The sequence below is a fragment of the Macaca thibetana genome, chromosome 2 (genome assembly GCF_024542745.1).
Source record: "Macaca thibetana thibetana isolate TM-01 chromosome 2, ASM2454274v1, whole genome shotgun sequence".
In the NCBI taxonomy this organism is placed as follows: domain Eukaryota; kingdom Metazoa; phylum Chordata; class Mammalia; order Primates; family Cercopithecidae; genus Macaca; species Macaca thibetana.
Genome location: NC_065579.1, coordinates 149,083,745 through 149,097,703, shown reverse-complemented (window position 1 = coordinate 149,097,703; position 13,959 = coordinate 149,083,745). Strand labels below are relative to the sequence as shown.

Here is a 13,959-nt window from a genome sequence, read left to right as displayed (position 1 = left end):
TCAAGTTTATTGAAGTTGTAAGACAAAATAAACAAAACCATGCTAAGGTTCATTTGAAAAGCAATGTGCTTATAGGATTTATAAAAGCAGTGAACATATACATTCTGTAATTACAAACTTACAGCTATGAGAATGAAGAATTTCTTATATGTGACTGAAAAAAAGTCTTGAGAATCACTGTTAAGAGTAGGAAAACCTGCCTTTAGTTCCTAAGTCTATGATTCTGGAAGAGTTAATGTGAAGAAAACAAAGAGGAGCACAGGGCTGGTGGCCTGAAGATAGGAAACACAGCGTAGGCAGAAACTAGAATATCCTAGGGTGGGGAAGTATAAATGATAAAGATTTTTAGATCTCAGTACTGAGAATTTTATTTAACACTTTAATAAATCAACTGAAGGCATAACCCTAAATTCTGGCAAACACTGAAATGCCAAATCAAGAGACCACAGGAAGACTTAAGGTTAAACAAAATAGTTGAAAAAAATAGCTAGTTGGTCTGGAACACGGCCTAAAGGAAAGTAATATTTACATAAACACATTTTTTCCTTTTTCTCTCCCAGCTTTAAGGTATAATTTAAAACTTGTATGTATTTACAGTGTACAATATGATGTTTTGACATATGTATACATTATGAAATGATTAAATCAAGCTAAATTAACATATCCATCACCTGACATACTTAGCATTATTTTTTTGGTGAGAATATTTACGATCTATTTTTTGTCTTTTTGAGTCACAGGAGTTCTTTCTATACTATGGTTAGAAATGTTTGCTTCTGTACTTGCTTCTTCACTGTCTTAATAGTGTCACTTTTTAAAAAATAGTAAAGGCCAGGCGGGGTGGCTCATGCTTGTAATCCCAGCACTTTGAGAGGCTAAGGCAGGTGGATTACTTGAGCCCAGGAGTTTGAGACCAGCCTAGGTAACACAGTGAGACCCTGTATCAATTTATATTAAAATTAAAAAAAAAAATAGTAAAACATACATAAAATTTACCTTGTTAATAATTTTTATGTGTACAACTCAGTGGTATTTAGTGTTGCATAATCATTACCACCACCCACCTCCATAATTTTCTCATCTTCTGCAACTGAAACTCTGTACCCCATTTAACTCCCTATGTTTTGCTCCCTCAATGGTATCAAGTGGTAAATAGGTCTTCATCAAAATTTAAACAAAAATTTTAAATTTGATGAAGACCAATTTGCCATTTAAAGTAATTTTTTCTTTTCATATCCTTTTTAGCAATATTTTCCACTAAAAGCTGTAATTTACCTTTTACAATTATGTGTATGATCCAAATTGAATTAGTTTTGTGTCAAGTGTAAGATAAGGCTCAAAGTTCTTTTTTTTTTCCATGTAGATATCCAGTTATTCCAACACCATTTGTTGAAATGAACTATAGAAGTATGAGTCTATTTCTGTACAGAATTCTGTTCCATTGACCGTCCCTCCCTCCCGCCCTAAATGAACTATAGAGGTGTAAGTCTATTTCTGTACAGAACTCTGTTCCATTGACCCTCCCTCCCTCCCTAAATGAACATAGAAGTGTGAATCTATTTCTGTACAGAATCCTGTTCCATTGACACCCTCTCTCTCTCTCTCTCTCTCTTTCTCTCTCTTTCTTTCTTTCTTGACGGAGTCTCATTCTGTTACCCAGGCTGGAGTACAGTGGTGCAATCTTGGTTCACTGCAAGCTCTGCCTCCCGGGTTCACGCCATTCTCCTGCATCAGTCTCGCAAGTAGCTGGCACTACAGGTGCCTGCCACCACACCCAGCTAATTTTTTGTATTTTTAGTAGAGACAGGGTTTCCCCATGTTAGCCAGGATGGTCTCGATCTCCAGCCAGGTGTGAGCCACTGCGCCCGGCCTCCCTCCCTCCCTCCCTCCCTCCCTCCCTCCCTCCCTCCCTCCTTCCCTCCTTCCCTCCTTCCCTCCTTCCCTCCTTCCTTCCTTCCTTCCCACAGTCTCTTTCACCCAGGTTAAAGTGCAGTGGCAGGATCATGACTCAACTACAGCCTTGACTTCCTGGGCTCAAGTGATCATCCTTCTTCAGCCTCCCAAGTAGCTGGGACTCCAGGTGCACGCCACCACTCTCAGCTAATTTTTGTAGTTTGGGTTTTTTTGAGATGGAGTCTTGCTCTGTCACCGAGGCTAGAGTGCAGTGGTGCAATCTTCAGCTCACTGCAACCTCTGCCTCCTTGGGTTGAAGTAATTCTCCTGCCTCAGCTTCCTGAGTAGCTGGGACTACAGGTGCATGCCACCATGCCTGGCTAATATTTATATTTTTAGTAGAGTCAGTCAGGGATTTGCCATGTTGGCCAGGCTGGTCTTGAACTCCTGACCTCATATAATCCACCCACCTTGGCCTCCCAAAGTGCTAGAATTACAGGCTTGAGCCACCACACCCGGCCTAATTTTTGTAGTTTTTTGTAGAGACAGGGTTTTGCCATGTTGCCCAGGCTGATCTCAAACTCCTGGACTCAAGGGATCTACTCGCGTTTGCCTGCAAAGAGCTGGGATCACAGCATGAGCCACTGTACCTGGTCAATCTGTTCAACTTTATGCCAATAACTCACTATCTTTACAACTTAGCTTTATAGTAAATCTTTTATTTATTTATTTTTTTTTTGCAGGGGGGACAGAGTTTTACTCTTGTCACCCAGGCTGGAGTGCAATGGTGGGATCTCAACTCACTGTAGCCTCCGCCTCCTGAGTTCAAGTGGTTCTCCTGCCTCAGTCTCCGGAGTAGCTGGGATTACAAGCGCCCACCACCACGCCTGTCTAATTTATTTTGTATTTTTAGTAGAGATGGGTTTTGCCACGTTGGCCAGGCTGGTCTCAAACTCCCGGCCTCAGGTGATTCACCCGCTTCAGCCTCCCAAAGTGGCATGAGCCACCATGCCTGGCCTAGTAAATCTTGAAAGTAATATATTCCAGCTTTGTTCTTTGTCAAGATTGTTGTAGCTATTCTAGGTTCTTTAAATGTCCATATAAACTTTTATTTTTTATTTTATTTTTTTGAGACGAAGTCTCACTCTGTCACCTAGGCTGGAGTGCAGTGGTGTGGTCTTGGCTCACTGCAACCTCTGCCTCCCAGGTTCAAGCGATTCTCTTGCCTCAGCCTCCCAAGTGGCTGGGACTATAGGAATGCACCACCATGCCTGGCTAATTTTTGTGTTTTTAGTAGAGACATGGTTTCGTTGTGTTGGCCAGCCTGGTCTCAAACTCCTGACCTCAAGTGATCCACCTGTCTCGGCCTCCCAAAGAGCCGAGATTATAAGCATGAGCCATTGTGCCCGGCCCATGTAAACTTTAGAATTAGCAATTTGGGAGAACTGACATCTTACCAATGTCTTCCAATCTATAAACATAGTTTATCTTTCCATTTATTTAGGTTTTAATTTCTCTCAGCAATGTTTTATATAGTTTTCAGTGTAGAGGTCTTTTGTATCTTTCATTAAATTAATACCTAAGTTTTGTGTTTTGATGTTATTTATCATAAATAGCATTGTTTTAATTTTTTATTTTCAAATTGTTGTTGCTATTATATAAAAATAGATTTTAAAATATTAAACTTGTATCCTGCATCCTGATTAAATTCAGTTGTTGGTTTGCCATATGTAGATTAAACTGGACCCCTTCCTGTTATCATATACAAAAATCAACTCAAGATAGACTAAGGACTTAAATGTAAAATCTGAAACTATTAAAAAAAAAGAAAGAAAAGGAAAACCTAGTAAATACCATTTGGGACATAGGCTATGGCAAGGATTTAATGATGAAGACTCCAAAAGCAATTGTAACAAAAACAAAAATTGATAGTTGGGACCTAATTAAACTAAAGAGCTTCTGCACAGCAAAAGAAACTATCAACAGAGTATACAGATAACTTACGGAATGGGAGTAGATATTCTCAAACTATGTTATCTGACAAAGGTTTAATATCCAGAATCTATAAAGAACTTAAACAAATTAATAGGCAAAAAACAACTCAATTTAAAAATGGGCAAAGAGGCCAGGCATGGTGGCTCATGCCTGTAATCCCACACTTGTGGAGGTTGAGGCAGGAGAATTGCTTGAACCTGGGAGGAGGAGACTGCAGTAAGCCGATAGCACCACTGTACTCCAGCCTGGGAGAAAGAGCAAGACTGTTAAAAAAAAAAGAAAAAAAGCCGGACGCGGTGGCTCACGCCTATAATCCCAGCACTTTGGGAGGCTGAGGCGGGCGGATCACGAGGTCAGGAGTTCAAGACCAGCCTGGCCAATATGGTGAATCCTCATCTCTACTAAAAATACAAAAATTAGCTGGGCGTGGTGGTGCATGCCTGTAGTCCCAGCAACTCAGGAGGCTGAGGCAGAAAAACTGCTTGAACCTGGGAGGTGGAGGTTGCAGGGAGCCAAGATGGTGCCATTGCACTCCAGCCTGGGCAACAGAGTGAGACTGTCTCCAAAAAAAAAAAGGGTGGGGGGGCGGGTACGGTGGCTCACCCCTATAATCTGAGCACTTTGGGAGGCCGAGTTGGGCAGATCACTCGAACCCAGGAGTTTGAGACCACTCTGGCCAACATGGCAAAACCTTGTCTCTACTAAAAATACAAAAATTAGCTGGGCGTGGTGATGGGCACCTGTAATCCCAGCTACTCACGACTGAGTCAGGAGAATTGCTTGAACCTGGGAGGCAGACATTGCAGTGAGCCGAGATTGCGCCACTGCACTCCAGCCTGGGTGACAGAGAGACTCCGTCACAGAAAAAATAAAAACAAAAATAAAAATAAAGGAGTGGGGGAAGGACATGAACAGATACTTCTCAACAGAAGACATATATGTGTGCCAACATATAAAAAAATACTCTACATCATTAATCATTAAAGAAATGAAAATCAAAACCACAATGAGATACCATCTCACACTAGAATGGTTATTATTATTTATTTTTTTAACATGAATAATAGAGACATGTTCTTGCTATGTTTCCCAGGCTGGTCTTGAACTCCTAGGCTCAAGAGATCTGCCCACCTCAGCCTTCTAAAGTGCTGGGATTACAGGCGTGAGCCACTGCACCTGGCCAGAATGGTTATTACTAAAAGGTCAAAAAATAATATGCTGGCAAGGTTGCAGAGAAAGAGGAACACTGTTGTTGGGAAAGTAAATTAGTTCAGCCACTGTGAAAAGCAGTCTAGAGATTTCTCAAAGAACTTAAAGTAGAAGTACCATTCAACCCAGCAATCTCCCAGTTCTGGGTCTATATCCCCCAAAATATAAATTATTCTACCATAAGGATACATGCATGCCTATGTTCACTGCCACAGTATTCACAATAGTAAAGACATGGAATCAACCTAAATGCCGTGAACGGTGGACTGGATAAAGAAACTGTGGTACATGTATACCATGGAATACTACATAGCCAAATAAAAGAACAGACGCAGCAATATGGATGCAGCAACATGCACGCAGCTGGAGGCCATTATCCCAAGTGAATTAACACAGGAACAAAAAACCAAGTATCACACATTCTCACTTATAAGTGGGAGCTAAACATTCAGTACACGTGGATACAAAGAAGAGAACAACAGATACCAACGCCTACTTAAGGGTGGAGGTTAGGAGGAGGGTGAGATTCGAAAAACCTCCTCTCGGGTACTAAGCTTACTGGGTAATGAAATGATCTGTACACCAAACCCCCACGTCAGGCAATTTACAAACCTGCATGTGTACCCCCTGAACCCATAATAGAAGCTGGAAAAAATAAAATTAATTCAGTTGTTGGCCAGGTGTGGTGGTTCCCGCTGCTAATCCCAGCACTTTGGGAGGTTGTGATGGGAGAATCCCGAGGCCAGAAGTCTGAGACCAGCCTGGGAAACACAGCAAGACCCCATCTCTAAAAAAAGAAAAAAAAAATTTTTTTAATTCAATCTGGGAACAGCAGCTCATGCCTGTAATACCAGCACTTTGGGAGGCCAAGGCAGGAGGACTGCTTAAGGCCAAGAGTCCAAGATCAACCTGGGCAACATAGCAACACTCTGTCTCTACAAAAAAATAAAAATAATTCGCCAGGCGTGGTGGCATCACCTGCAGTCCTAGCTACTTGGGAGGCTGAGGTGGGAGGCGTGCTTGAGCCCAGAAGGTTGAAGCTGCAGTGAGCCGTGACTGTACCAATGCACTCTAGCCTGCGCAGCAGAATGAGACCCAGTCTCTTAAAAAAAAAATCAGTTGTTAGTTCTACAATGTTTTTGGTTGATTGTTTATGGTTTTCTGAGTAAAAGACCTTGTCTACTGAAAATATAGTTTTGCTTCTTCCTAATATTTAGGCCTCTTATTTAATTTTCTTGTCTCACTATACTGAGCAGGGCCTCCAGTACAACGTTTACTAAAAGCGGGGAGAGCAAACAACCTTGCCTTTTTCTTGACCTTAGGAGAAAGCCTCAATATTTCACTATTAAGTACAATATTGGCTATAAATTTTAGACTGAGAAAATTCCCTTTTATCCCTAGTTGATGAGACTTTTTACTGTAAATGGGTGTTAAAATTCGTCAAATGCTTTTTCTACATTTATTGAAATGAACATACCTTCAATGTTTTCATCTTCATTCTGTTAAAATATAAATTAGACTGATTTTCAAATGTTAAACTAACTTTGCATTCCTGAGATAAATTTAAGTCGGATATGTACACATAGAGCACAATACAAATGCCAGCAAACTTCATAAAAACAGAAGAATAGAAGAATCACTAACGCTTCACTACAGGACTTCACCTCGGGCTTCATAAAAGTTCTGGAGGTACTTACACATCCATATGATGACCAGCACTCTGCAGTCCATCACCCATTTCTTTTTCTATGGCACTCCATTCACTAGGGAGTAAAAGATAAAAGCAACATGCATTAGAGATATGGAATAGTATTAAATGGACTCTTTTCAAGATTCTTGTCTAGCTAGCTTTAAAATAATGTATAGTACCCATATTTGGGTTTGTTTTCTATAACTCAAATATGCTGTTTCCCCTTAACAACTAAATGTAAGTGAAGGCTTCAAAGGCTGATGCTTGCTGCTAAGTGTAAGGTAAGTATCATACAAAACAGCTGCTGGTTATAGGTAACATTCTCAGTTAGGGGGCTGACTTAAATCATTTGTAAAGCTTTTAAAAAATATGGATGCTGGCCCTACTCTTGATCTACTTAATCAGAAGCTGTGGGGATAGAGTGAGACATGTACATTTTTAAATACTCCATGTATAGCTCTGATGAACACACCTGACTACAAGCCACTGTTCTAGTAGGTAACAGAAAAAGACAACTGTATAGAAACAGTAGATGCAGAGTAAAGTTTAATAATAATAATCATATTACACAAGAAAGCTACTAGAGCCACAGATAATTTTGTTGTCATTTCTGTGAAATGCTTTACATTAAAAATCTTTTTATGGAAGTTATATATGCTTATTAGAGTAAACTGGGAAAATAAATCTATAATCCCAAATGCCACGAGATAACATACTTTGATATACCTCCTTCCAGTCTTTTTATTTGTGTAAAGTGGCTGAGATCAAATGGTATATGTAAGTTTGTATCATGCTTTTTTTAAATAGTATTTTCCCATACTATTAAAATAATTTGTTCTAAACATCACTTTAAATGGCAACTCACAATCTTTTTAACCATTTTCCTGGCTATACAGGTTGTTTCCAATTTTTCTGCTATTTAAAGAATGTATAATAAACATCTTCAATTCCAACATATCATAAAAAATAAAATAGTATTACATATACTCTTAGTATAGATGAAAACTATGTATCTTTTCCCTAAAAAGTTAAAAACACACACACACACACACAATTTTGTATACAATTTCAGAGACTTCAGACAACCTGAAGTCCACCCTCACCTCTTGGATCTAGAACTCCAACTAAAAAACCACCAAGGTTGCTCTAGTATTTTGTAGCCCCATTAAATAAAAAAAAGGAAAAGACTCCAAGAAGGCCTAAGAGTCAAGATTTTGGACAGGAATGAAAAATATTATTAATTACAACAAAAAGAAAAGTTTAGAGCTAAATTTAGTAACCCAGTCTGGTGTTCATCGAGGATAAAATCTCTAGCCCCAAACAGGTCTGTGGAAATAGGTTCTATTTGTTTATATTTCTGTATGAAACTTTGTTTAAACAAGAGTTCCACGCTAAAAAAAGGTTTGAAAATCACTGTCCTCATCTACCCCAACAATTAAGAATAGACACTCAGGCCCAGAAACCTAACACAGTTTACTCAAAGTCAGGCAGCTGATCAGAGACAGAGCTGAGCCTAGAATCAACCTCCAACAGAGTCCTCTATCTACCAGTCCCAACTTAACTTTTTTTGTTGTCTCAGTCAAAAGAGCTTTTCAGCCGGGCACAGTGGCTCACGCCTATAATCCCAGCACTCTGGGAGGCCAAAGAGGGCGGATCACCTGAGGTCGGGAGTTCGAGACCAGCCTGACCAACATGGAGAAACCCCATCTCTACTAAAAATACAAAGTTAGCCAGGCATGGTGTTGCATGCCTGTAATCCCAGCTACTCGAGAGGCTGAGGCGGGAGAATCGTTTGAACCCGGGAGGCAGAGGTTGTGGTGAGCCAAGATCGCACCATTGCACTCCAGCCTGGGCAACAAGAGCAAAGCTCTGTCTCAAAAAAAAAAAAAAAAAAAAAGAGCTTTTCACCCACTTACCATGCATATAACTAAAAAATTAAAAATTAAAGTATAGAATCATTAAACACAAGTACATCTTTGTGTCTTTGAGCTTTGAGGTACATAACAAGTTGGTGTACCTTTGCACATGGCTTTTTGAAAGAAATTTGTATATTTTCCTGGAATCTCTTGAAAGGAACTGTAACACTAAATCTGGGAGAGACAGTTACTTTTGGTTGCTTCCATATGGATTCATAACCTATGAATTAAGATGAATATTTTAAAATGTTCAATTAACAGAACACAACATTTTTAGGCTATTAGCTCCTGACTGCTTTCATCAGCTTATAAATGCATAGTTATTGGTACTTAAAATTCTTTCCCCCTCTTCTCTAAGTCTTTTGCAGAGTGAACCCCACCTATGTATTTAGTCCATTTCTGCACAGGTGGATCTGAAAGTTCCTGTCTGAACATGAAACTAGTACTGTAAGCCCCTATAGGGAATAGCCCTTTTTTAGGCTTATCCTAAATTGGGTCAGGGGCTATTAATAGGGGAAGGAGGCTGCAAAAGGCCTAGGGATGTAAGAGCACAAAATAAACTCCTCTACTTAAATGAACAAACAAACAAAACAAACATAACAGCAGCAGCACCATGATCATACTACAAAATCTTCCGCGTTTCTTCTCTGAAAGGCTAATTCCTGCTCATTTCTCACATGTGTCGCTTCATGTCAGTTCTTTTCCACTCACAGATCAGTCTTTTTTCTCAGTCCATTCTCTCACTCCAACCTCCAACTGCCATAATTTTACAAAAATTACTTAAGGAATATCTTGAAAAAATTTCAATTAAGAAAAAAAAGCTGATAAAACCAGCTTTGTATTTCTTCCTCTCTCCAAAGAACCAAAGAACAAATTAAGGTTTTTTCCGATTACGTGGCCCCCAACTTTTGAATTTTTTCATTACTCTTATAGGTCAGCAACACTGAAAAGATAAAAACCATCTCCCACAAACTGGCGCTGCTCAGCAATCCTTTCCACATTCCTAAGTGATGCCTTCATCAGTGCTTCTCAGGCTGGGATGTTTTCACCAGGGATATCAGAAGCCATATAATAGACATGGCACACTCTTTCTGAAGAATAAATTTTACTTAAACATTACTGGGGGAAAATAAACTTTTAAAAATAAATATTAAAGTATCCATACAATGTAGATTTTGCACGAATTGATAAAACTCAAGACTTCAGAGAGTTCCTGCACTTGGTACAGCTGCTTGTGGCCAATGCCCTGTGAATTGATGAAGGAAGGGAAAGGAGGTTTTGCAGTAGGACAAGTTTAAGTATTATCGGCACCCCTCTCTCCAACCCCCGCAAAAGAGAATTCTCTGCACTGTTTGAGACAGACTGCCCAATGTCATTCCCCTCAATCCCCACAACCACACAATTACACAGATTTGTTCTCAAAAAAGACACCCACTTCATGGCGCCTTCTACAACTCACCTCTCCCCTGCCTTAAGACAGCTCTGTGCTTTCCCTACCTTCTCCCTCGTCCACGCTCCTATCCCTCCCCTGTCCACCATCCCTCCCCAGCCCCAGGCTCAGCCCCCTCAAAAAAGCCCTACTCCCCTTCAAAAATAACCACAGTTCAGCTTTCTCCTCAGGGACTTTTGAAAAAAATAATTTCAACTTTTATTTTAGACTCAGGGAGTACATGTGCAGGTTTGTTACATGTGTACACTGGATGGTGCGGAGATTTCAGATACAAATGAGCCCATCACCCACATAGTGAGCACAGTGCCCAGTAGTTAGTTTCTCAACCCTTGTCCCCTCCCACCCTCCCTCCCCGCTCTAGCAGTTCCCGGTGTCTACTGTTGCCATCTTCACATCCATGGGTAGGGACTTTCTTAAAAGACTAATCAATAACTTACTGTCTTTCCTTCCTTAATCCTTTCCTCTTATTCCTAGGATCACTAGGACATAACATCATACCACTTAAACTGCTTTCCAAATTAACACCAAAGATGTACTTACCCATTCTCCCCCTTCTCATCTAAACTCAATTTCTCTTTTTTTTTTTTTTTGAGATGGAGTCTTGCTCTGTCACCCAGGCTGGAGTGCAGCGGCACAATCTTGGCTCACTGCAACCTCTGCATCCCAGTTCAGGCGATTCTCCTGCCTCAGCCTCCCAAGTAGCTGGGATTACAGGCACACCAACACACCTGGCTAAATGTTTATATTTTTAGTAGAGATGAGGTAACACCATGTTGGCCAGGCTGGTCTTGAACTCATGACCTCAAGTGATCTGCCTGCCTCGGCCTCTCAAAGTGCTGGGATTATAGGCGTGAGCCACCATGCCTGGACTAAATTCAATTTCTCTATAGTGTAACTCCAAGCCTTACTGAAGTGTTCCCTTCACTTGCTTGACTTTGCATACTTCAGGTTCCTCATCAATTTCTTGCCTGATCCCTGAACACAGATATTCCCTAAGGCTTGGCCCTTGAGTCTCCTGTAGACTTGCTCTAACCCTCTAATATTATCAACTAACCCTATGTTTAAAAAAAAATCACTTTGTAAGGACACTTTGTATATATAACTCATATTCTCACTAGCTTCTTAAATTCCTGATCCAAATTTCTAACTGCTTAATAAAAATCTTTAGAATGCAATTTATCCACAAGAGAACCCTCAAACTCATCCCTCAAACCCACCATTCCACCTACATTCTCTATCACAATCCTCCTAGGCACTCAGCTGCCCTAAATTAAATCTTGGTATTCTTAGCACCTACCATGGTAACAGAAGCTCAGTTACTGTGCGCTGAATGACTGAAAAAAATCCATTGGTAAGTCTATCATTTAGGCCTCCTCATTCTTCACTGGCAACCGCTCTAGTTTGGGTCTTGATTAAATTACCTCAACCACCTCTGGTCTTTCTGGCTCAGTTTTCATAAAATGTTTTTATTTATTTATTTTTGTTTTTATTTTTTAGAGAGACAGGGTGTTGCTCTGTCACCTGGGCTGGAGTGCAGTGGTGTGATCACAGCTTGCTATAACCTCGAACTCCTGGGCTCAAGTGTTCCTCCCGCCTTAGCCTCCCAAGTAGCTAGGACTACAGGCATGTGCCACCACGCCTAATTTTTTAGTTATTTTTGTAGAGATGGGGTCTTGCTATGTTGCCAAGGCTTGTCTTGAACTCTTGGCCTCAAGCGATCCTCCTTCCTTGGCCTCCCAAAGTGCTGGGATTACAGGCCACCACACCCAGCCTCATGAAATTTTTTAAATGTAAAGTGGCTTTCTTTTATTAAGCTGGCAAAAAAAAAAACCTGTACAATATTTATCGTGTGGCATTAATGCAAATAATTTTCTTTAAAGTTTGATTCAACCAATTGATCTTTTGTCTACCTGCCTCTCAAATTAATTAAAAAGTTTATTTATTAACTATAATAAACGTGCTACCTTTGAGAACGTTTAGTTTATGTTAATTCTCCCCCCCATGTCTCCTATGGGATATAATTTTTGTTTTTAAATAAGCATTGTTCCCAAGTTTAATTGGGTTCCAGTTTGAGTAATACTAAAAATTAGAGATGACTCATGCATAAATTTAAAATCAATGTTAAGTCAGATAGCATGAGGTAGACTTCAAAAAGTATAATACTATTTGTCTTTCTTCCCATTACACTATTCTTTTACATTTGACCATGTTTTCTTTTTTTTTTTTTTTTTTTTTTTTTTTTTTTTTTGAGACGGAGTCTCGCTCTGTCACCCAGGCTGGAGTGCGGTGGCCGGATCTCAGCTCACTGCAAGCTCCGCCTCCCGGGTTCACGCCATTCTCCTGCCTCAGCCTCCCGAGTAGCTGGGACTATAGGCGCCCGCCACCTCGCCCGGCTAGTTTTTATATTTTTTAGTAGAGACGGGGTTTCACCGTGTTAGCCAGGATGGTCTCGATCTCCTGACCTCGTGATCCGCCCGTCTCGGCCTCCCAAAGTGCTGGGATTACAGGCGTGAGCCACCGTGCCCGGCCACATTTGACCACGTTTTCATACACTCCCAGTCCTAGTTATGAAGAGTTTACATTTTTATAATATCAATAAGCGTCTTTTAATTAAAAAATGTCATATAACCCTGATCTGTCTCAACTTGCATTTAATTTTAATATATTGATCAACCAAAGACATATGGATGATCTATTACTCTAATAAATGAATTAAATTTAAATCTCTATCTTACATCTTACATTCAAATAAATTACAGATGAATCAAAAATTTATGAAGCCACAAAATACAGAAGAAATGAGAATTTTTTTCCCCACCTAGAACCCACCACCTGAGAAAAAATTTTTTTATTTTTTGAGATGGAGTCTCACTCTGCCACCCAGGCTGGAGTGCACTGGCGTGATCTCAGCTCACTGCAACCTTCACCTCCTGGGTTCAAGCAATTTTCCTGCCTTAGTCTCCTGATTAGCTGGGATTGTAGGACCCCACCACCATGCCTGACTAATTTTTTTATTTTTAGTAGAGACAGGGTTTCACCATGTTAGCCAGGCTGGTCTCGAACTCCTGACCTCATGTGATCCACCCGCCTTGGCATCCCAAAGTCCTGGGATTACAGGCATGAGCCACCACGCCAGGCAACATAGTAAAGTCCCATTTCTGCAAAAAATACAAAAAGTAGCAGGGCATGGTGGTGTGTGCCTGTAGTCCCAGCTCCTCGGGGGGCTGAGGCAGGAGGTTCACTAGAGCCTGAGAGGCAGAGGTTGCAGTGAGCCAAGACCACACGGCTGCACTCCAGCCTCGGTGACAAAGTGAGACCCTGTATTAACAACAACAAGAAAAAACAGGTGCGGTGGCTCACGCCTGTAAAGCCAGCATTTTAGGAGGCCAAGGCGGGTGGATCATGAGGTCAGGAGTTCAAGACCAGCCTGGTCAACAGGGTGAAATCCCATCTCCACCAAAATACAAAAAAAAAGAAAAAAGCCCAGGTGTGGTGGCGGGTGCCTGTAATCCCAGCTACTCAGGAGGCTGAGGCAGAGAATTGCTTGAAACCAGGAGGCGGAGGTTGTAGTGAGCTGACATTGTGCCACTGCATTCCAGCCTGGGCGACAGAACAAGACTCCATTTAAAAAAAAAAAACCCAAAACAAAAACCAGGCTGGATGCAGTGGCTCACGCCTGTAATCCCAGCACTTTGGGAGGCTGAGGCAGGCAGATCACTTGAGGTCAGGAGTTCGAGACCAGCCTGGCCACCATGGTGAAATCCTGTTATCTACTAAAAACACAAAACGTACAAAACGTAGCTGGC

At 40.8% G+C, this 13,959-nt stretch overlaps 1 protein-coding gene across 1 annotated transcript in view; it reads right to left on the bottom strand.

Annotated features, from left to right (window-relative positions):
* The window catches only part of SNX4 (sorting nexin 4), a 77,601-nt gene that overhangs the window by 16,715 nt on the left and 46,927 nt on the right, over window positions 1-13,959 (bottom strand). Inside the window, exon 9 of the mRNA XM_050781728.1 lies at window positions 6,795-6,860. Within this exon, the coding sequence (XP_050637685.1) occupies window positions 6,795-6,860 (66 nt within the window). The remainder of the gene's footprint in view (window positions 1-6,794; window positions 6,861-13,959) is intronic.